Raw genomic sequence first — 23082 nt, forward strand, 5'->3', positions numbered from 1 at the left:
TTCGTTTACTCATGTATTAATTTATTTGTCATTCAAGTCATTTCTTCTGGCTGCAGTGAACATGAGGCCCTAATGGAAGCTGGGAGGGTGCAGGGAGGAGTCAGACCAGGAGCTTATCATCGAGGAAGGAAGCCAGACATGTGAACAACCAAACCAAGATGACTGGGGAGCCCCAGAGAGACACTAGAGGGTATCTGCCCCCAAATCTTTATCAACGTCCACATTTACAATAAATCTACAGTCTTCGGTCTAAGCTGAGGGTCTGTTAGGTAAAGTCTCTTTATCCCCACCCATCCCTCCAAGTGCATCACTGTCTCTGCCCACCTCCTATGCAGAAATTCAGGTGCAACCACTGCACAGTGGAGTTCGTTCATTCACTCCACAAAATCTGTTGAACCTACTTGTGCCAAGAGCTGTTCCAGGCAGTTAGAGATACAGAGGTAAACAAGAAATGTCTCTTTCCTCATTACCCTCTAATGTTAGGAGACAGAAACAAGTAAGTAAACAAACTAACCATCAAACAGAAGAGCAAACAATTAAGTGAGTTCTAGGTAGTGTGTGGCTGGAGCACAGAGGGAGGAGTTCAGTGAATTCAGATGAAGCGATCGGGGAGTGCTCCCAGAGAAGGTGGCTTTTCAGCTAGACATAGAAGTGTGAGGTCTTAGAGAAGTGGAGAAGGATATTCCAGCCTCAGCAGTGACTTCTGAGGATGTCAGAAGATGATCTGGCCCATTGGGAACGTCCATGCAGAATCTGTAATGCCTGACGTGCTGAGAACTCGACACAGCAGCATCCACTCTGGAATCCCATTGCCAACCAGCACCCCAGGGTGCAGGCCTGTGTAGTGAAGGGAAGGGAGAGGGGTGCAGACAGTGAGCTATGCGGGGAGACCAGGTCCTGGATGTCACTGTCACAGGTCCATTGCTCAGCCTTTCCAGTGTCAGTCCCCTCGTTTGTACAATGCGGGGGTTGACTGCACTCTTCCAAGGATCCCGCAAGCTCAGATAGCTAGCCTCTGTGTTCTCATCTCTGTTAACTTCGCTAATGTGGAAGCCACACGTCTGCTTGAATAAGGAGTTTATGAATGGGACATGCTGTTCACACTCCCATCCACCAATGATCTGCTGCCTCGAGAGCTCATATCGACATAATTACTCTCTGTCCAGTTTTTAAATTTTTGAGTTTTTTTTAAATATGTAAATCTGGTGACATTTTTTAGTTTTATTTGGCACATTGTTTGCTGGTGTGGGCTACAAGGATGGGGCTTAATCAACCTGGGGCTGCAAACAGTATGAAATGTTTGGGGTCTTTGCATGCCACCAGATTTATATGTCTAGGCTGACAGTAGGGTTAATTGCAAAGTGGTTTCTAGAGCTTCTGCGTGAAGCTGACTGCCCTGGTTATTTCACAACTGCTGTGGGCTTCCACTGTTCTTCCCTGCCTGGATTTATAGGTAAAAAGGTGTTTGAGAAAACAGCACATTTCCTTAGGACCAGTTGATGGTATAGTCGGACATTTGTGTGAACATAATCAATAGAGGCAATAACTTAGGCTGGGACATCAGTGGTGCTTACGGCACCAGGCGCTGTTCTCAGTTTGCTCATTTACTCTCCTCAACAGCCTCGTAAGGTAGGCTCCACGATGGTCATTTCACGGATGTGGAGGCTGAGATCGGAGACGAGGCAGGCAGGCTGCAGGCTCCGTGGGTGCTGTGTTCTCCTTTGGGGGCCAGCCACCTCACAGGGCCAGTCCCTGAAGTGCTGATGCTCCCTTCACTATCCTTGCTTTGGGGCTGGACTTGCTGGCTCAAGACCAGCAAGAAGTGGGTGGCACGGGCTGACGGGTGTGTATCTGGGTGAAGGTGGACCTCCGTGTGTGTGCCACAGGAGAGCCGCCTCCTGGGGAGGGGCCACACTGCTGGGTGGTGACCTTCCAAAGGCTTTGAGGTTTCAGTTTACACTGCAGCCTCAGCTCCTCCAAGGGCAACTACAAGCATCTTTGGGCGGAGTCTTGGGTGAAAAACTATCTAGTTCTCCCATCTGGGTATTGGTTGACTATGGAATAGGAAGGTGTGGGGAGATGGTCACCTTCTCCAGGTGTCGATACGGTGCAGACACCTGGCTGTGTGCGGACGTCACTGGTTCTTGACCCTGAAGTGCTGCTGGCTCACGTCTCCACACACCTTCACAGCTACACCCAGGTCACCCCACAAGCACCGCCAGGAAGCAGTTTAGGGACTGGTAAGGGTCTTCCTCCTGTCTTTATACTCTGCATGAAAAATGCTTCTCTTTAAGAAAGTGTGACACGCAGTTACATTGGAGGATCGTTATTCACAGCGCCAAACATGTCTTCACTTTACAAGAGGATTGGTGACATGGCTTTTTAAATAATGAGCTTGCTTGCTTGCTTGCTTTCTTAATAAACATTATTTTATTTCTTAAAATAGTGTTTGATTTGCAGAGTTTGCTCATGTGCAACGCTTCAGGAAATCATCTGTTAGATAAAATGAGATGCTTCTAATAACCGTCCTTTGTTCCTGTTCCTTCACTTTAGGAATTCAGAGTCTGGCCTGCTGCATGAACCCACAGTGGCTCTGATGGGCACAGAGGGGTGGGATACACTCAGACAGCAGGATCTTCACTGACGGGTGGGGTGGGGGGCAGTGGAGTTTGGATAGTTCACAGAATGTCCAGGAAAGACAGAGCAACAAGTATAGATACCCAGGAACAGTTCAGTAGGAGGCAGTGCAGCCAGGACAGACATACAGCCACCCCCTGGGGCTTCTCCCGTGGAAACGCCGCTGCTGATGCTTCCACCCTACAGCTGCCAGAAATTCTGATCTCCCCCGTTTGTTACCTCTGCCTCCACGTTTCACATGAGGGCTTCTGCTGTGTGGAAACTAGGCCACCTGTGGGAGTTTGGGACCTGTAGTTGTTGGCTGTCCTGGGTATTGTGAGCCAGTCTGTGGTCTCTGCCACACTGGTTGGCTGAAGAATCAACCTGTCCCCAACCTGGGAGGCCACCAAAGGACTCTACCCCCTAACCCAGCATCAGCTTCAAGAGGGAGCCCTCAGGGAAGCGAGGGTCCGTAGAAGCTCACAGGGTCCCCTCCCTCCCCCAAACATGCTTCCCTGGGGGAAGATACTTTCTAATCAGACTCCATGGTATCCAAACCTTGGGGCTCTGAGTTCAGTCAGGGCCCCAGCTGAGCTCAGCCACAAGCAGCACCCCCACCCTGCAGCCTGCCCCCCCTGGGCTGGACTCCGGCCTCTCCTCCAGGCAGCCTTCTCCGGCACCCCGCCCAGTCCTGACGCCCCACCCAAGGCCCCGCTAAGAGTTGCTCCTGCTCTCTGCTGCCCTTTACTCAGGCCTGTCAGAGCACTTATACATGTCTATTAACCTCCTTGTAACTTGTCCTCACCCTCTTAGAGGGTGTAGGTCGTGTCTCAGACCTCGAGCCATCACTCGCACTGCACAGTAGGCACTCTTCTTATATTGGTTGAATGGATGAGTAGAGGCGGTGTTTCTGAGGACTGTGCCTCCAGGCTTTTGAGAAGGGCTAATTTTGTGACTGTGTCACTGCCCCAACAATGGTGGCTGCCCTGCCTCAGTGGGAGCAGGTGCTGTTTCTCAGGAGCCCTCAGCCTGGCCCCTCGTCCCTGTGAGCATGTCCATAGAAATGGCGGTGCTGGACGGACTGTCAGAAGGAAGGGCCCAGAAGGTGCTAACAAGGATGAGGTGACATGGACCTTGGGGCACTGCTTTTCTGTGAGTAACTTGGTCACACTCACAATGAAAGTTGCTAAGCCTGCAGTGACAGGAGGGTGTCAAGCTGCAGCCAGATGCAGGTGCTAAGCCCCATCCAGGTCCCTAGACCCAACCTGCCCGGGCAGTGTCTGCCCACGTCAGCTGCACAGTCTGGGCAGCCCTCATTTGGCCTCACCAGCACATGCTGTGCTCTTTCCGAGTAGTCACAGACACTAACACCCTGAATGTTAACCCCGAGAATGCCAAGGGCCCTTCGCTGAGGTCACACCTGGTTCTGCAGTCTCTGCGCAGGCTCCTTCGGAGTTGCCTGGCTTTCAGTGGCCTTGATCAACTCAGGTTGCCGGAATGGCACCAGGCCGGTGTGATGTGATCAAAATGTGAATAACACCCAACCCCATTATGAGCAGATCAACACGTAGTTTTCCTTTCATGTCCTCTGCTTTTGCTTCAAGCAGGGAACGTCTCTGGAGTGAATCCAGGATAGAGTTGGAAAAGGACACTTTTCCCAGGTCAGTCCTGGGGGAGCCTTATCTTATCACTGGAGCCCCTCCCCATGTCTGGGGTGAATTGAAGCCCCTGCCTTAGTCCTCCTTATCGCCACCCATCTGCACGCACATGCGCACAGCCTGACCCTTGCTGCCCAGCCTCTCTGTGCCCCGCATGGCCCTCTCTAATCAGGTGCACATGCTGGGAAGATGCTGGGATTTACTGGCATGCTTAGACTGCAGACTGGCTACAGGGCGTGCTCACTCCTTTCAAATAACACAGCAGCTAAGCCCCAAGCCCCACTAATCGTTCCCAGGATGGGTTGTATTTTCATAACAGCTGGCCTAGAGGCTGAGCTCGATGAGCAAACATCTCTTCTGAGGACATGGAAGCCCTTCCTGGACGTAAGGGCATTGCCACTTCTCCTTAGGGTGTCCCGCAGCTGATGCATTAAAGGAGATCTGACTTGGAAGATTCACCAGGTCACATGGGTTCAGTGATGGGGCGCTCCTCAGCTCCAAAGGTAGACTTTAGAGCTAGAGGAACTTAGAGACTGTCTAGTCATGTGGTCTTCAGAGTTCTTCTTTTTTAGCTGAAGAGACCATTCTTCCAACACAGGTTTACATAGAATGCCGGTACATAAAAAAGCTAACCACAGATTTATTCCAGAAAAGTGGGAGTGGGGTCTAGAAGCCCACTCGTCTCTGCTCAGTCCCTCATGGCCCCAGTAGGAAGACCATCCTTATCCATTGCTGCCGTCGGTGCCCATGGGCATCTGAAGCCCTGGGGCAGTAGGGCGCAGGGGAGAGAGCTGGTGGGCAGGCAGAATCCTCAGTCCCAGCAAGGTAACCAGTCTTGATGGTCCCAGGCTTACTCATCTGTAAAATTGGCTAGAATGTCAACCTCAGGGAGTTTTGAGAGTGTTAAGTGAAACATTCCATAGGACATTTTTTTGAGCCCCCTGCCAGGCTGCAGGAGATTCTCATTAAATTTTTCGCTTTGGGAACGTTTTGTCCAGTCACGGAGCTATTTCTTTGCTCCCTCTAGGTCTGCCCCAACTCCACAGATCTCAGTCCGGGTCACGATGAGTTTAGCCAGCTTTGGGTTTCTACAAAATCCAGGGATTCATCCTCAGATCTGCTTTTATTTGGTCTTTAAATTGTTTTTCTCTGGTACATGCTTATTAAAAAAACTTCTGGAAAGATAGAGAAAGACAGTCTCTGTATGACTCCCCTCATATGTGGAAGTTAAAAATGTAGACAAAGAGAACAGATTAGTGGTTACCAGGGGCAAGGGGGGTTGGGGGTGGGCACAAAGGGTGAAGGGGTGCACCTGTGACATGACTGACAAACAATAGTGTACAACTGAAATTTCACAAGGTTTTAAACTATCATAATCTCAATAAAAAGTTAAAAAAATAAAAATAAAAAAATATGGAAAGTACATAAAAATAAAAGGAAAATAAAAATTGCTCAGCCTCACCTCCTAAACAAAGCCGTCATTAACATTTTGGTCTGCTTCCTTCCAGTCTTTTTTTCTCCTAGTGCGTTTGCTTGGATGGACTGTGACGGGATGCTTGTTTTGTTCTTTCTTTCTTGCTGGTGGGACGGAGCTCTGCCACATCCCACCTTTCAAAACCAGCTGTTGGAAGCTGGTCCCTGAGAAAAGGAACAGATGCTGCCTGTCTTTTCACTGTAACCGTAACATCAGACCTTGCCGTAGCTGTAAACACTCTTCTTATGTTAAGCTTGTAAATTATACCGTTTTCTGGGAAGAGTCCTTGAACCAGCTCCTCTTCTCAACCGACAGTTGCCAAGGCCAGGCTGAGCCTTTCTGCCTTTTATCCACATTAGTCACTACCTTCTCTTTCCTAGCCTGGATTTGTGGTTTGGCTTGGTGACCCTCTGCTTGTAAAATGAGTTGCAAGCAAGATTCTTGACTTTCTGAGGAGGCAGGCAGCACTTGATAAACAGCTCATCCACACCTCTGCCTAAGACCACGCCCTCCTCCTGCTCCTCAGCCCCCACCCTGTCCTCTGGGCTGCTGTGCCATCACCATGGGCCCAGGAGTAGAAAATCTGGGAGCTGCAGAGGAATCTATGGGTTCAGAATTAGAGAGAGGGAAAAATTGTGAAAAACAGGAACAGCTTAGGAGAAAGGATTCTGGAGTCCTGAGAAGGAGAAGGAGGGTCAGAGAGGGAGGAGGAAATAGCGCAAACCTGACCTCCTTCAAAATGTTGCTGAGGGTCAGCCCCAAACCAGGAAACCCTGAAAGAGACTTGGCTTTCTCCTCTCTCTTTGCCCTCTTTCACCCTCTGATCAGTTGCTCCTACAACCACAGCTCTTGCTGGTACTGTCCGGCTAGTTCGGTGACATTATAGGGTAAAAGGGCGTTATGTGGGCTAATCTCCATTTATAACATCGTGTCAGTGCGAAAATGCAGTCCAAGTTCTAGAGGGCCAACTCAGAAGCTTTTGGAAAACAAGCCACTACTGAGTGAGAGACTGCAGGCGTTGGACTGAGGGCCCGTCCCAGGGCTGTCCCTATGCATAAGGGGACTGACATGAGTACCCAGATGCCCTTTATTTCTTGAAACATAACGGACATCAGTAGATAGTTCTGTATACATGGATCTGATCAAAAGGAAGTAGGGATGAACCCAGCTAACTTGTGATTGGCAACTATATAGAATAACCAAGCTAGTGATTCCAGCAAAAACCAGGTTCTGTGATGTGTGTAGGTGCAGACCCCTTCAGATAACCATTCCTGATTGAATGACAGTCGCTGGGTTAGTTCACTACACGTGTATCGCAGGCCACATGCTAAAGAAAATGGCTTCCCCATGGAGCACAAGGTATTCCTGGGGGTGTGACTTCAATTAGCAGCTTCCATGCGGAGTGTATGTCCTTAGCTTTTGGCACTGGGGCATTTCAAATGAGGTCATCCTCTTGGGTCCACTTCCTGAGAGTTGATCGTTTTGCGACACAGAACAGCTTCTTCTATTCTTAGAGAGGGGAGGGCCTCCGAGCCTAAATGCTCCCTGCCTGGCTCTGGGCCAATCCCCACTTCCTCTCTACCCACTCTCCCCAAAAACGTCTCTTTTCGTTGTGGAAAATTACGCATTCACAAATTGTATTTCTTTCCTCACACCAAGCATATTCCCACACAGAGACAGATTCTGGAATGATCTCATGGATGAATCATGCCATTATCCGACTGTTTATAGGAGCTGCCTTTAGACAAAGATTTTGGTGTAAGCTACATTAAGGCCTCTTCATTTTCTGCCAGTTACCCTTGGGGGGATGGCTTATCGAAGAAGTGCCGAGTGTGAGGGGGACAGGACTTCTAGACTAAAATCTACTTTGATTTCACTCTTTCCTGTCAGCCCTGGGCCTTGTTCCATTGACTGTGAACTGTGGTGGTATAATGTTCTGCTCAGATAGGAGTAAGCAGACCCAATCCAAGATGGCAGCTGAACTGTATCTGAAGAGGCCACAAATAGGGCTTCTTAAACTATGGTAAATGCCTGTGTCGTTGAGTTCCAGTGGGTGTGGATCTCTTAATTAAAATGAGCTCATAAATGGTATTTCCTTTCCTAATCCTGCTTTCAAGCTTTACTTTCTGAGCAGCAAATCTCTTTTTTTTTTTGAAGCATCTGGAAATCCTGTTAATATTTAATTGGCTTTTAAATTATTTACACACCAAAGTGTTCAACCTATTCTTGTCCTTTAAAGAGCAAGTGCCCAGTGGAGCTCCCAGCTGTCATTCCACGGTCTTGAGTTTAGAGCACATTAGACAAATGATCCAGGATGGAAATCAGCCCATCCCCATCTTGGAAGCAGAAAGCCCTGGAAACTCGTCAGTTGATCACACACACACGGTTTCCATCTATTTCCCAGGTGTTAAGTATTTAAACCTTACCTTTTTTATTAAGACAAATATTGGTTCATTAATCATATGCTCCCTAAGGGAAGGGCCCTGGCTTGAACTTGTTATCTCATAGGGAATCTTATTCCATCAGTTCCATACATTATGGCTCAGTGAACTTCGGGAAAGGAAATGAAAGATCATTTTGCCTGTACACTAGGTGAAATGAGGAGTGGCCCATTGTGTAGTAATAGTGACCTAGGTAACCCCCTTTGGGCACCAGGATATCTGGATTGGCCATCTGCTCTGACCACATGACTCCACAACTGTGAAATCAGGTATATTTGCTTCATGCCGTGGGAGCCAAAACTAAGACAGAGGTCCAGGGGGTTTCCAGCCACGAATAACAGGCTTTCAAGGAGAGCTACAATAAATGAATAGTGGTGCCGTCCTATGAAGGATGGGTTTACACCTCTAAACAGAACCACCCTATGTTTCTGCTCCTTGCCTAAGGTATGACTGCGCCTTGGCTCTCTCCCAAATGCATTTTCATCCCCTGTCTTAATCCCCCCCTCCAATCCTCTGCGAGCCCCTCGCCAGTCCCCCGTTAAGTCTTTTCCCACCCACCCCCCCATCCCCATCGGCCAGCCTGTGTAGAAAATTCTTTGTGCTGGGTTTTCAAAGTATATTGCCTACAGCCTCTGCAGCAGTTAAGACACCTGAATAGAATGAGAAATCAGCTCTTGTAGCTAAATAGGTCTGAGCTGCAGTGTCACCCAGGACTGGGAGAGAAGGAATCAGACCGTTCCCTGTCCGTTGGTTCCTTACCAGTGGTTCTGTTAGTGCATCTGCCCCAATGAGGTCTTTCCTATTACCTGACTAACCGAGTTCATCTCTCAGCCCACCCTGCAGCGTTTCAACCTGGACGCACAAAATTGGACAGTATCCACATGTGGTGTTTGATCTTGCCTCCATCCTATTTTTAGAAGGAGGTGGAACATAAATTTAATATTTGAACTCTAGATGTACCTGGGAAAAAATAATCTTCTAGGTTTTTCAAAGAAATTGAAAAGTCCAACTTCGGTTTGCTTTTAATTTCTTTCAGTTGCAGGTCCACGTTATCCAGCTCAGTCTCCTGGTGCTGGAGGGTTAATGCTGGCATTTGAGCCAAACAGATATTTCTGTTTTCATACACCATTTTAATGAGAGTTCAGAATAATGATCTTAGAAAGAAAACATCAAGATTTTATCACTGCTCCACTGGGACTTCTTAATTCTTTTTCACTGGAGTCTTTTAAAGCTTCCGTTCGGTGAACCAGGGACACCAAGAGTCCCTTTCTGTGGGCGACTCCCATCCCATGGGCTCCCACAGCAGTGCAGCATCCAGGGCCGTGAGTCTCTTGCTTGTTTGACACTCACACTAAGACCTGAGCAGTTACCTTATCTGTAAATTAGGTGGCACGATGTGAAATCGCTGCTTGTATGGGACAAAATGGCAATAACAGCAATTTCATATGGCTCGTGTTAATGCAAGGTTTCACTGACACTTATGAGAAGTGTCATAGCTAGAGAAGTTTGTCAGCCTCTTGGTGAAAGATATATTTTTCAGGTCCCAAGAGTCTTAATATATACCAATTCAAAGCTGTTAAAAGAAACTGACATTATGGGAAATAGCTTAGGTGAGATCTGTTTCATTTTCCATGGATGTCTGACTGTGCAAGCAATGTGTGTACACATATGCTTTTTTTTTTTAAAGATTAGCACCTGAGCTAACATCTGTTGCCAATCTTCTTCCTTTTTTTCTTCTTCTTCTTCTTCTCCCCGAAGCCCCACAGTGGATAGTTGTATATTCTAGTTGCAGATCATTTTGGTTGTGCTATGTGGAACACCACCTCAGCATGACCTCATGAGCGGTGCCATGTCTGCGCCTAGGATCCGAACCGGCGAAACCCTGGGCCACCACAGTAGAGTGCGCAAACTTAACCACTCGGCCTCGGGGCCAGCCCCCCACATATGCTCTTGTTTCAGTCCCACCAAATGGCAGCCCCAAAGTTAGTGACAACCTCTCCCTTAATCTGAGGCAGAAAAACAGGGAAGTGTGCCCTCAGCTGCCACCACAACGCAGTCAATTTTCTAGAGCTTTATGATATTTATTACCATGTCCGTGAAGTCTTTGAAGTGCGAACAGAGCAGGAATGAGTGCACCAGCTTTGGAGTGCAAGAAATATTTCTTCTTTTTTAAAAAAATCTACTTAATATGAACAATTAGCCCCCCTTCTACAAGGCCGGAGGGAAATTCAAACTTAATTGTCACTGTGCACCCCTCCTCCCCCCAGCCCTGGATTGTGCAGAGGGCCTGGAGTCTCCTGAATGCCTTGGATTGGGGAGCACATGCTGTTCATTGTTTGTTGGTGCTCTGGCACCACCGAAATGCCCATTGTCCCTGTCCCCACGGCCTTCAAGGCAAAAGCTGCTCTGTGCTCATGTAGGATGTGAATTTTTCTTGCGGCTGGGAGCACTGTTCCCAGGGTGCTGATGGGGTGCGGGGCATGGGTCCTCTTTGGTTGTGGACCCCACAGTCATCATTTCCCTCCCCACTGAAGATAATCCTGCTGTGCTTGCTCCTTCTACAGGGTCCTGCCTCTCCCCACCTGTCTGGGAGCCCTGACATAGTCTCTTTAGTGAGCTGGGGCCTGGGATGCGAACATCCCCTGAGGCAGTGGGCAGAAAATGGGGAGAAAACTGGGAAATGAAATCCAAGTCACTAAGTATATTGTTTATGACTGTCTTGCCACAGGAAGTTGTACATTAACAGTAGCCAGAGTCCTCATGGGTAAGCACTAAGGCTTGCTTAGTCCGATACGGTAGCCACTCACCAAATGCGGCTATTTAAAAAATCCAGTTCCTCAGTCCACTTGGCACACTTCCAGCACTCAGTTGCCACCTATGGCTAGTGGCTCCCATATTGGACAGCTCAGAGAGAGAACGCTTCCATCATGGCAGGAAGTTCCATTGGACAGTGCTGGTCTGTAATGAGCGGTGTTTTTCCAGTAGCAGTTGAGGGTGGACCCACTACTCTCCTAGCTTATTGTCTTACTCGGCTTGGCCTGAGCTGTTCAGAAAGTAGAATGATACAAGTGAAGAATCAGGAGAGTGGCGGCGGCAGGAAGCAGACCAGCACAGTGTAGTCCTTGACAGTTGGTTCCTCTGGTTGGATGTGGTGGAGCTCTGTGGCTCTTTCTCCTCTGTGTGGTCCAAAGTGTCCCTGAGGCTCTTGGGCGGTCAGCGGGTCTCAGAACCCCTGTTTCTTTAAATAGGTTGGGAGCTTATCTTACGGAGAGGAGGCTTGGATTTCATGTGAGCACATAAAGTGTGTGTGGCTCCCTTTTCTTTGGAGGAGGCATCAAGAAGAGGATGTGGAATGGGCTGGCTGCTTTGGTTCTGTGCACTGGGATGTGTGCATTTAGCAGCCAGGGACCGGCTGGCAAAGGCAGGGCTGCCCAGGGAAACGGTGAGCCTGTGAGCAAACAGAGAGAAAAGGGGCACAGTGGAAAAACACCCACGTTCCACGTCGTCTTTATGGACCTGTACCCACAAGCCAGCAACGAGCTGGACGACCTCAGCTCCGTAAGCCGTTCTTTAAGCATCTGTATGTATCAGACGCTGTGTGGACAGGCTACAACGTGGGGTGAGACTCTGTTCCTGCCTGCAGCCAGCTCTCCATGCAGGAGCGCTCTTAATATGGGCCTATTTTATTACTCCTCACTGCATAAAGACATTCTCTGTTTTTATATTAATTTCAGCCCTGAATGACATTGTCTGGCAAAATGGAAACAAGGAGATGATTGTGTGGGAGTTGGGAATCAGAGGCTTGTGCTTGCCAGGTTTGCTTTGGGCAAGCCGGAAGTCCGTGGAAGCATGTGCCGGGGGTCCTTTAATGAAACTCTAGGCGCTGCTGTCTTTGTACCAGCTCCCCCGCCTGGTCCTCCGCAGTTGGGCCCCTCGTCCTGACCCACGCAGCGTTTTAGCCTCATTGCCTTGTTCGGATTCTTGCTCCGTAGGCATCTCCCTTTGTTAGTGCTCTGATGCATTCATCGGCTCTGTCCTTAATTGCTTGAGGAAGTCTTTTGATTGCCGCCCTGGACGCTCATGTCTGAGGCAGGGCAGCAAGGCGGGCGGTCTCTGGTTTGTACCATCCTGAGGTTCTAGGGGCCTTGCTGAGCCCCGCTCTGCTCCAGCCTGCTTGGTCCTTCCAGCTGTGCATTTGAGTTCAGTAACTGGAATGCAGATCTCTCTGTTGGGACGGCATGTTTATAAAGTGATGTGACTTAAATCATCCTGGACCCTCCTAGTCCTTAGTGAATGTGGTCCCCAGCAGAGGAGGCACCACAGGAGAACTCAGACACGTCCCCAGAGGACTTCTGTTGCTAAGAACATTTTTGGAGCTCTCAATGGGATGGTTTGCGCATTCTAACAAAGTGTTTACAATTCTATGAGTGGCTGTCCTATTTTATACTGTCCTTAAGGGGTGAGTTTGATGTTTGAAATTACCTGAAGTCATTTACAGTCATATCTGGTCCCCAGTTGGGGGGACACTGATTAAAGTAATATTGTTCAGTGTAAAAAATTTACATATAAATATAAAGTTGGAAGACCAGGATGAGTTGGTCATTTGCCTTTTTCTGCATGCCTTTAATGCTGATTTCCAAAAGGGCTCCAGAGAGTCGTGGCCATGGCAGCACCACTGCCTCCCCAGGAGACTGCCTTACAAATGTGCTGCTTCCTGGATGCATGTCTTTGGTACTTCTTTTGATAGCTGTCATTAATCACACTCCACATTATAGGTAGGATTAGGGAGCCAGTTCATCCACGGACACCCAGAGACGAGGATGATTGGTCCAAAAAGTCAGAGAATCCCTGTTTTCCACCACAGGACACAGGGCTTCTCATCTCTCTTCTCCCCACTCACCTGGCTCCGTTGCTCTCTTTCTTTTTCCTTGATTCCTTTACCTTTGGCCCGGAGAGTCTTGCCTTCATATTTTGCTTAGGTTGTAGGAGACAGCTGCTGAACACGGGGCCACACAGCAAGAATACTGTCGGCCTGAGCCGGCTTTGACTAACGAGCGCTGTGCGTAGAGAGAAGGTGGAAGATAGTCCTTCCCAGATGTGGCTGCAGTTTAGACTCACCTGGGGAGTGTTTCACACTCATTACCAACTGAATCAGGGTGTCTAGGGGTGGGAGCCAGACAGCAGTAGCTTGTCAGAGATCCCCAGGTGATTCTCATATGCAGGCAAGTTTGAGAACTGCTCTAAGGAGGAGGACTGTCCTTTGAAAATGCTAGCACTTACCCCTGAGCATAGCCACAGCCAGCCAGTCTTGCATCTCCGAGGCAGTGTGATGTACTAGAAACAGCACTGGTGCAAAACCAGTCTCTACGACCTACTATCCTGCAAGCCATTTCCCTGCTCCGGGCCTTGTTTTTCTCATCTGTGAAATAGGAAAATAATAGCAATACCTGTCTGATAGGGTCATCTGAAAGAATGAAAGAGATGATGTATGGAAGTCTTTGTAAATTGTGAAATGCTATAGAAATGCTTATTATTAATACTGGAGATTATTACTCTATAGAAAGATGCTCATTTTCTAGGTGGGTTGGTAAGATAGCTGGGGTAATTTAGTGGCATTAATTCTTTCATTACCAGCAATAAACCTGAGAACTGTTTAGGACAAGAATTTCTCTCGTCTGATAAAGGGGGTGACAAAGAGAGGTGGTCTCTCTCACTTTAAAAAGAAACCGGCAGCCAGAGCCTAAGAGAACCATTGTCCCACCGCGCCCAGGGGATGCTCCCTGGCTTCCTGTTTACTGACCAAGAGTGGAGGGGTCTTGCTGAGTGGGAAGGGACATATCTTCAGGCTTTCTGTTCAGTTGGAGTTTGTTTATCAGAGTGGGTGGAACTGCCTGCAGAGTGTTGCTGACAAGCCCCAAAGGAGGAACAAAGGAAGGTCCCATCGGTCAGAGCCCACTTGGTCATTTTCATTAGTGTGACTGTGGTGTCTCGTGCAATAAACATCATCACGTCCCTTTTGGGTGCAAACAAAAGCATTTTTTCTTTGGCTTGTCCTCCCCAGGGATTTGAAGTTGGATGGAGGGAGGCAATCAGCAGGTGCCGTGAGCTTGAAAGAGATCATTGGCCTTGAAGGTGTGGAGCTGGGAGCTGACGGGAAGGTAAGCCCACCTGGCGTCCAGTCAGAGAGTTTGTGCCAGTGCCGCACCAGTCAGGAAGCAGAGGCAGGGTGACAGACCACGAACCTCGCTCGTGGTGGAGGAAACAGGTGTGGGGCACATTCCTGGGTGTGTGATGCCAGCCCATCCCTGTTCCCCCAGCGTGCAGACAGAAATCCACCAAGCCAGGGAGTGAATAGCAGCACGCCTCTTTCTCTGCCTGCACCGTGTACAACGGAATGGGCGGGACTGGCCAGTATCTCATGCACCAACAAACGCGTGTGTGTTCCAGGATGGTGACGCGTGGTTTGAACATGCGAGCAGCATTCCCACTACTAGGAAGTTTTTTTGGCTTCCCATGGTGCTGAGAGGCTACGAGACCCTCAGTCGATAGTGACCACCGGGCAGCAGGGCTGTCACTTTCCTCTTTATCCACAATTCAGTGAGCTACTGGGTTGAAGTCGGAGGAGTGAAAGTTGAAAGATGAATTTGACCTATTTTTGCTCTATCCAAACAGTCTTCATAAACCACTGTCCCAAAACCTGTTTAAGGAGACGATAATGCACATGCTCAGAGAATGCAAGTGACTGTTTGGGAAAGCATCCCAGAGCTGTTTACTTGCAGGTGAAGATGCAGGGGTGGCAAACCACCTCCCTTCCCCGAGAATAGCTGGTCACCGCTGTGCTCCACTGTGACATCAGCTCTGACCTCACAGCGTAGAGGTCCGTGAACCGCATTTCCCCAATCAGGTGAAAAGAAGAACACTTGTTCTGTCTTCATTCCTCAAGCCTGAGTGTTCCCATAGGAATGAAGGAGGATGGAATGGAGATGAGCATAGAGATAGCATCTGCCAAAGGAACGGATAGGAGCCACAGTCTCTTATCAGAGACTCTTGGGGCCTGACGTGTTCTGGAATTCTGCACTTGGTGCCTCTGTACTGCAGACACCCCAACAGCTTCTGAGCTGGGACCTCGTTATCAAACACACTATTGTTTCTGCCATGTACATGAATATTCACTCCAAGTGGGATAAATTAAAACTATGCACAGCCTCACGTCAGTTCAGGTTAGGTTTTGGCACAGCTGAGTGCCGCAATAAATTTCATTTTTCACATCTCATTGGATTTGAGAACTGCAGATCTGAGACTGTGGACCTGAACCTGGGGTGGCAGCATAGCTTGGTGACAGTGCCAACCCAGCCCTGGCTGGGAATATTCACTTGCTGTTTTTGTCTTCACCTTTTAGACTGTTTCTTACACCCAATTTCTGTTACCCACCAATGCTTTTGGAGCCCGGAGAAACACCATAGACTCCACTTCCTCCTTCTCCCAGTTCCGTAACCTGAGCCACCGCAGCCTCTCCATCGGCCGGGCAAGCAGCACCCAGGGGAGCCTCGACACAGGTAAGCTGGAGCCTGGCTGGGTCCGGGGAGGCTGTGGCAGGAGGTGTGGGCTGGGTCTTCCTGTGTGCCGACTGGACAGCAGGTGGCCCTAGAGCATGAGCTCTTCCCACGGGCAACGTGAATTCTGGACAAGCCCCATTCAGGCCGTGCGGGCTCACAACCAGGCCACAGGGGGTCTCTCTAATGAGGTGCTTCAGTCGCCAGCCCCCAGGCTCCCACAAGGAGAAATGTCAAGGCCATCTGTACCATGCAGACGTGGCTGGACTCCCCAGCTTCTCTCTGTCGCTCAGCTCCTCACCTCAGCCTGGTTCTTGCCTACATGTTCGTAGCACTCAGATTTGGCTTTTCTTCAATTAATTGGGTCAGAAAGGCAGGATGAGGTGTGAAAACTTCCTCTGTGATTTTCATAGTGAGCGGCCTGCTCAGCTGCTGAAGACTTGCCTGCCTCCAGCTTTGCCTGGGCAAACCTTGGTACGAACTGACACAAGGGAGAAAGCTGTTTGTGAAGCAGTGTTACTTCCTCTCTCAGAAATTCCAGGTGACTGTGAGGTTCCTTAGGCCTGTCCCGGAGCTGACTTCAGAAGCACTGGCCGAATGTTCCGGCTGCTTCTGGTCCCTTGCAGCTGTTTGCATTGGCACCCGCTCTGATTTGTGTCATACGGACACAATAGCCTGCCCAGAAGCGCTCACACCAAAAACGGGCTTCTTACCCGGCACAACTTGAGTCAGCTAATTTGATCGGCAGGTTCAGAAAATTAGCCTTTTTGGTGCCACGTTTCGTAACCTGAGTGTTCACCACATCTTCCATACTCTGTGTGGTTTTGTGCTCTCCCAGGTCAGGGAGATTAATATGTAATTTTCTAACAAGGAAGAAACGTCAGAAGGTTCAGTATTTGTTGAACCCCTTTGCGGAGAGATGCACTTCGTTGGCATGCAGAGACGTCTACTGAAAGGCAGAGCGAGCCCGTGCCCCTGAGCTGGCTGGCCTGAGCCAGCCTTTCTCCCGTCTGCCCTTAGACTCGCCATTTGCCCAGGTGCTTCTGCTGCTGCTGCTTCTCGGGAGGTTCCAGGGCCCCTAATTATCACTTTGCATGTGGTCCTTAGGCAGTGACCTGGGAGACTTCATGGACTATGACCCAAATCTCCTGGATGACCCGCAGTGGCCTTGTGGCAAGCACAAACGAGTTCTGATCTTTCCTTCATACATGGTGAGTAGCAATGGGGGGACGGTCGGTTTGCTCACCCCTTCGGCCTCCGAGGAGTGGCTTGAAGGTGGCAGGCTTGCCTTAACAGATGCTGCTCTGCTTGGGATTGGGTGGCTTGTTCAAACACTGCTCTGCCTGAGGGACCTTCCTGAAGACCCCCCAGTGTGGCTTGCTTATGGAAGGATCAGTGCATGCTGGTCAAGGATTCTGCTGGTCACCTGGCCTGCGTACACCACTTCAGCTACCATCTGCGGGTCAGCGACCCTCCCCTCTGAGGGACACACTGGAGCTTATACATCTACAGACCCCACTAGGGGAGGACCAGGCCCGTCAGTGGCAGTGCCGAGTTCCAGTTCATCCATGTTTGGACTTCCTTGGTGACTGTAGGCCTCCACACGCACACCAAGCAAACATTTGGCGCTGGGCTCTGGATGACTGAGTTATCTCCTGGGAAAGTGAAAGTAGGGCAATGTGGGTGTTAATGCAAGACCTTTCCTTGCCGTTTTCATTTCACGGACTCTTACTGTTTTTCCCTTTGTGCAATTTTGTTTTCTGCTTTTGGCTGACGACTATTTCCCACCACTCCAGGCCACTGTTTCTCCAGATGCCAGTGGGGCCTGAGGGGGTCCCGTATACTTTCTTCGGGCAGATGTGCCCTAACTTGGAGGCAGGCAGAGCCTGGGCTGCTGTGGGAGGAGGGGAGAGCTGGGCTTGCAGGAAAACCTGCCACATGGGCCTCAGGTGGGAGAGCACTGACTCTGAGTTCCCCCACCAACTCCCTGCCAGGCCCGGGTGGGGCACGCACAGCATCAGGTGGGAGAGCAGTGATCCCGAGTGCTCCCTCGCTCCTCCCCAGCTTGTGCTGTTCTCAGCAGCCTCACCCTCAGGAGTGAGCGGAGGCTCCTTTCTCTGTTCTAGGCTCTTGTGTCTGCAGAAGCCAGAGTGGGACCCATCCCCATGTACTCAGAGGGCTCCTGACTGCTCCCTCGGAGCTGAGAGTTCTCAGCTGTGGGCTTCCAGCCTCCAGCCTCCCTCCACTCTGAACGTTTGGCCCGTAGCTGACATCAGAGAAACCCTGGGCAGGACTCAGGCCCTTGCCAGTTCTTTTCTGCGTATATCCTCTGGTCATTTGGCACATAGCTCAGAGGTCCTTCTAATATGCCACAGTGAGTCAGAATGAATTACCAAAGGCATTTAGTTTAAAATTGTCCCCACTCCGCACTCTCCCAGGCTTTATTCCCCAGCTCCTAACACAGAAAGAAAAACCAGGGCCACGTTCAGTTATTTTTTTCCACTCTGTGACCTGTTAGATTATTTACTTCTTTTCAAAACCAGGGCTTATTCATGTAAGCTAGCACATAATCAGTGTTCAAGAAATGACCAGAATCATTGCCCTGATGTTAAGGAGGGAGCAGCTGAAAGGTCATGACTTATGTAAGAATAAGGGCTCTTTATGTTGTTCACCGCTTTATTTATTAAAGTTCACTTTCTTAAGGACCTTGCGCAGGAAGCTGTGGCTCAGGGAGTCTGAGTGCGGCCGTCACAGTTGACAGACAGGAAGTCGGGGCTGAGCCTGGAGCTCCTGGCTCGGCACTCTTCTCGCTGTGCCTCTGAATCCCACCTCCCCTGGCGGCCAGCGGCAGAACTGCCAACCTCAGGGTGGGACAGAAAATGAATCTTTGGGCCAACAGTTCAACAGATTTCTAGGTAACAAAGAGAATGAGAGGATGTGCTATTTTTGACTGACGTTGGGGTTTGGTGGGGAGCTCGTCTGTAAACGTGTTTTGTCTGGTGATAACACCGACCTCTCCTTTTATGGGCCTGGTGTTGGGCTGGTGCCAGATCTGATCTTTTTTTTTCTTTACCCGATCTTGTGAGCTTCGAGCTTCTGGGCTACAGTCCACGTGAGTGCGCCCATGCACACGGATGATTTTTCCTCCTAGGACGGCGTGCTCAATGGCTTTCCAAGTCAGCATATATGTCCTGCCCTCCTCGTTTTGTGTCCCCAAGTGGGTTGTTTTTTATTTCACCACATTGAATCTGCAGCCCGTGCTTCCTGTCATAGGCCATTTCTTAAAGAATGAAATTGCTCACGAACTGGATTGGCCTGGTCAGCTCCATAAGACCTGCATCTCCTTCTATTCTTGCCACAGATATTGGCGAGAACAGATCAAATGTGGGATGTCCACTTTGCAGTGTTCTCTTCGAAGACACTCAGGTACATGTTGTTTTATAAGGACCCTCTAGCCGGCTCCCAGGAGACGTCCACTCTAGAAGCAGGTGCAGATTATTGGGCTGTTTCACATGCATTTTGCATCGCACTTGCAGAAGCAAACGGCTCTGGGGGTCAGCTTGCTTGCTTTATTTTGTGTGTTGGCTAACAGGTGTAGAATTTGTCCATTCAGCCAGGATTGATTGAGGCCCTACTATGTACCGGGCAAGGTGCTTCCTTATACCGTGGAGAACAAACCAGCCCCCCGGTTCCCATCCTCCTCCACCCCATGGTGGGTGGGAAGTCAGGCAGTGAGCAAGAGACAGATCACTGTAGTCGTGAGGAGGGAACCTCCTGGAAAAGTCGTAGGAGATGACAGGGAGGGTTGGAAGTTAGAGGTAGACTTCAAGGAAGGCTCCTCTGAGGAAATGGCATCGAAGGCGAGTGCTGAGGAGTCAGAAAGTGTGAAAGAGGTTTGTAAAATCAACGCTTTGTCACTGCCCCTCCCTCCACACACACACACGCACGCGCACACACACACACACACACACACACACGTGTCAAGCCTGTAGAAGGATGGTCCTGATAAACCCTCCTCCCTAACTCGACCCAGGCCCAGGGAGCTGTCCTTCTAATAGGCCATGACCACCGTGTCCACCAAGGTGGACAGACAGAACTACAGGGTTACTTGACCCAGGTTGTTGGCGGTGCTCGTTGAGGGTCTGGGGCACATCTTGGCCCCTAGGCAGGAGGTGGGCGCTCTGCCCAGACAGACATGGCTTGGGGCGCTCCTGCTGCCGTGTGAGCCTCATTGTTGCAGGGAGCCCCCTGCAGGCAGGCGTCAGACCTGTGTGGAACCTCTGTGGTCCTGCTCCTCCGGCCCCTCTGCAGGGCTCCCTTTGCCTGGCCTTTGCCTGGCAATTAGGGATGTGAGCTGGCAAGCCGGTTATGTGCTGACTGTATGCGCAGCGCTGCCCACCTCCCTAAATATCAGCCCCAAGGCCTCTGGGGTCCTGCGCTAGCTATCCTTTTCTTCCTTTGGCCCCCAGGGCAGCCCAAGCTAGGCCAGCCCAGTGGAGGCCCTGAGCCTGAGAACCAGGGGCTATTGTCTGGTGTTTTGGGGTGTCCTGTCCCTGTGGAATTTCAGAGTCTGAGATGTTCCTGTGGCTCTGCAGAACCAGACGACCCTCAGAGTGATCTGTGGTCCTTTCACCCCATCAAATCCTGCAGCAGCTGGATTTTTTTGTTATGGTTTTTCTCTCTTCATCTCAAGATGTAACTTACATAGTCAAGCTCACCTGTTTTAAGTGTGCCCTTCCATGAATTTTGTAACCTCCACTCTGATCAAGAGATGGAGCGTCTCTGTCCCCTTAGACAGTTCCCTCCTGCCCGTCCCGCTCTGCCTCCCGCCCCTCCCTGCAGAGGCAGCTGCTCTTCTGACTTCCGTCACCAGAGACTAGTTTCGCCTATTCTGGAACTTCATGGAAATGAAATCATATACTGTGTGCTCTTATTTTTTTGCCCATCTTCTTCCACACAACTTGACATCTGTGAGATTCACTTGTGTTGTGTGGATCAGTCGTTAGTTTTTTGGCTGCTGAGTAGGGTTCCGCTGTATGGATATACCACAGTGGCTTTATCGTCCATTCTCCTGTTGGTGGACATGTGGGTTTCCACTTTAAGGATATCATTAGTATTGTTGCTATGAACATTCTTGTACAAATCTTTTTGTGGACATCTATTTTCATTTCTCTTGGGTCGATACCTAGAAGCAGGCTTTCTGAGTCATAGTGTAGGTGATGTTAACCGCTCAGGATATATTGGCTGTGTATTTTCCTTCATGCTTGTCCTAAGATAAAAAGGCCACTCATTGCCACGGTTAGGACAGGCCTTAAAGTGGGAGGGTTCCACAGGCGAGCGTTTCCCTGAGGCTCAGAAAGAAGCCTGTTATTTACAAAGCTTAAGTGGCGCCCCTTTAAAATTAGCCTTGTATTCATAGTTCCATTTGTATTTTTTAGCTTTGATCCATGGTCACTCCCACTGTTAGCCACTGTGAAAGGGCAAAGGTGAAATTTTGAATTAAAGAAAAATTCCTGGGGCAGGTGTGAAAACCAAAGTGCAGCCGCCCCTGTGGTTTTGGCCCTCTGGTGTCTGGAAGGTGACCACAGGACATGAAAGGATGTGCACCTCCAGGCTGCGTGCAGGCTCTTGTAGGGCCTTAGTTTAATGACGCTGTTTCTCTGGGCTCCGAGCGAGGGCGGGAGGCCTCGGGTCAGGACGGGCCGCTTCCTGCCCGCGCACCGCCTGGCCTGTAATTAAAGTTTCACTAGAGAGCAGTTATTTGTCATTAGAACCTGGCAGCTGGAGTCGGTAGTGGTTTTGTTTTTTTCCCTTTATGGGTGTGGAGAGCAATTAAGAGAAAGTAAGTGGAAGAGTTGACTGAGAATGCCAACAAAATTAACATTATTTGAATGGATTTCTGGATCCTTTTCCTTTCTCAGGAAGAAAAACCTCTCGGACTGTTTTGACATCAGAAGGAAAACCAGTGAACCCCCTTTCTGATACCTATAGCTTTATAGATCTCGAGACGACATCTGTTGGATTGGTCTCTGTGATAAAGTGCCTATCTTTTATTTACTTAATATTACAGTCTAACTACTCAGAAAAAGCCCCCCTTTCACCCCACATCTCCCCGGTGCTGTGAGGATATATCTTAGAACTTAGCTTCTCGGTGCAGTACGAGATGCTGAGCGGTGGGAAATAGAAGGCTCGATAAAAGGAAGACTGGTCCAGCCTTCTGGGTGGTGGGCAAGTAGACTCTGCTTTCCCCACCCTGTTTCTTTTTCATTGAAAGCTGTCTCGCTGACATAGGTACTTACTTAGCTGTCTGCAGGATGGGTTTATTGAGAAGCTAAAGCAGCTCAAGCCCTGGGGGCCCCTCCCTTACCAGGCTCCTTCCCAGAGCCCTCAGCTTTCAAGGGGCCTGAAGCTTATTCAATTCGGGAGACCCTCTTAAAGGAAGCTAATGCAACCTGACAGAAACACCTTTACCAGGCCTCGCTCTCCCAAGACGTGAAAGGGCCCTGGGGCTTCCCAGGCCCTGCACAAATGCTGAGCAGCAGGATCTTTGAGGCCCCCCAGCTTGTGGTGTAAGTGTTAAAATGCCTTAAAAGCCTCATTGCGTTGTGGTGGGTTCTGTTTTCTGTTTGGGTTTTTGTGTTTTGGGGTTTCTGTGACCACCTTATTGGATATAATTCACATAGCGTACACTTCATCTGTTTAAAGTGTACAATTCAGTGGGTTTTAGTATATTCACAAAGTTCTGAGGCCATCACCACAGTCAATTTCAGGACATTTCCATCATCCCCAAACTAAGCGCCTGCACCCTCAGCCTCCCACCCACTCAGCCCTAGGCAACCACTGATCTACTTTCCATCTCTGTAGACTTGCCTGTTGTGGACGTTTCCTATCAGTGGAATCATACACTCTTGGCCTTCTGTGTCTGGCTTCTTTTACTTAGCATAATGTTTTCAAGGTTCATCTACGCTGTAGCTTGCATCACTATTGTGATTTTTTTAAATCATTTTTCTTGTAAAAAATAGTACAATTTTTACAAATGTAAAAATAGTACAAAATGGAATGTTACTTTACATTTTACCCAGGATTTTACAGCATCTGCTCCCTTTCCATGTATCTGTCTCAGATTCGATAATCACTTGGTGATTTTTAGCATGACCCTCCATACACGGTTCATCAGCCCGTGCTCTGAGACCACTGTTTAAGAAGCATGGATTTAAGAGTGCGTCTGCATGCCGTCCAGGCGTGCGTGGACTCGGGGCCACATCCACCCAGAGTCCTCTCAAATGGGTGGAGACACTTCTCCGTGGGTTTCTGGAGTACCTGATACATGTTTGACAAAT

General features: G+C 49.5%; 1 protein-coding gene across 1 annotated transcript in view; it reads left to right on the plus strand.

Moving 5' to 3' along the window:
* Positions 1-23082, plus strand: part of CABLES1 (Cdk5 and Abl enzyme substrate 1) — a 107346-nt gene that overhangs the window by 73411 nt on the left and 10853 nt on the right. Inside the window, exons 5-7 of the mRNA XM_046671607.1 lie at positions 14251-14347; positions 15589-15745; positions 16850-16953. Coding sequence (XP_046527563.1) covers positions 14251-14347; positions 15589-15745; positions 16850-16953 — 358 coding nt within the window. The remainder of the gene's footprint in view (positions 1-14250; positions 14348-15588; positions 15746-16849; positions 16954-23082) is intronic.

The sequence above is a fragment of the Equus quagga genome, chromosome 9 (genome assembly GCF_021613505.1).
Source record: "Equus quagga isolate Etosha38 chromosome 9, UCLA_HA_Equagga_1.0, whole genome shotgun sequence".
NCBI classification, from domain to species: Eukaryota; Metazoa; Chordata; class Mammalia; order Perissodactyla; family Equidae; genus Equus; species Equus quagga.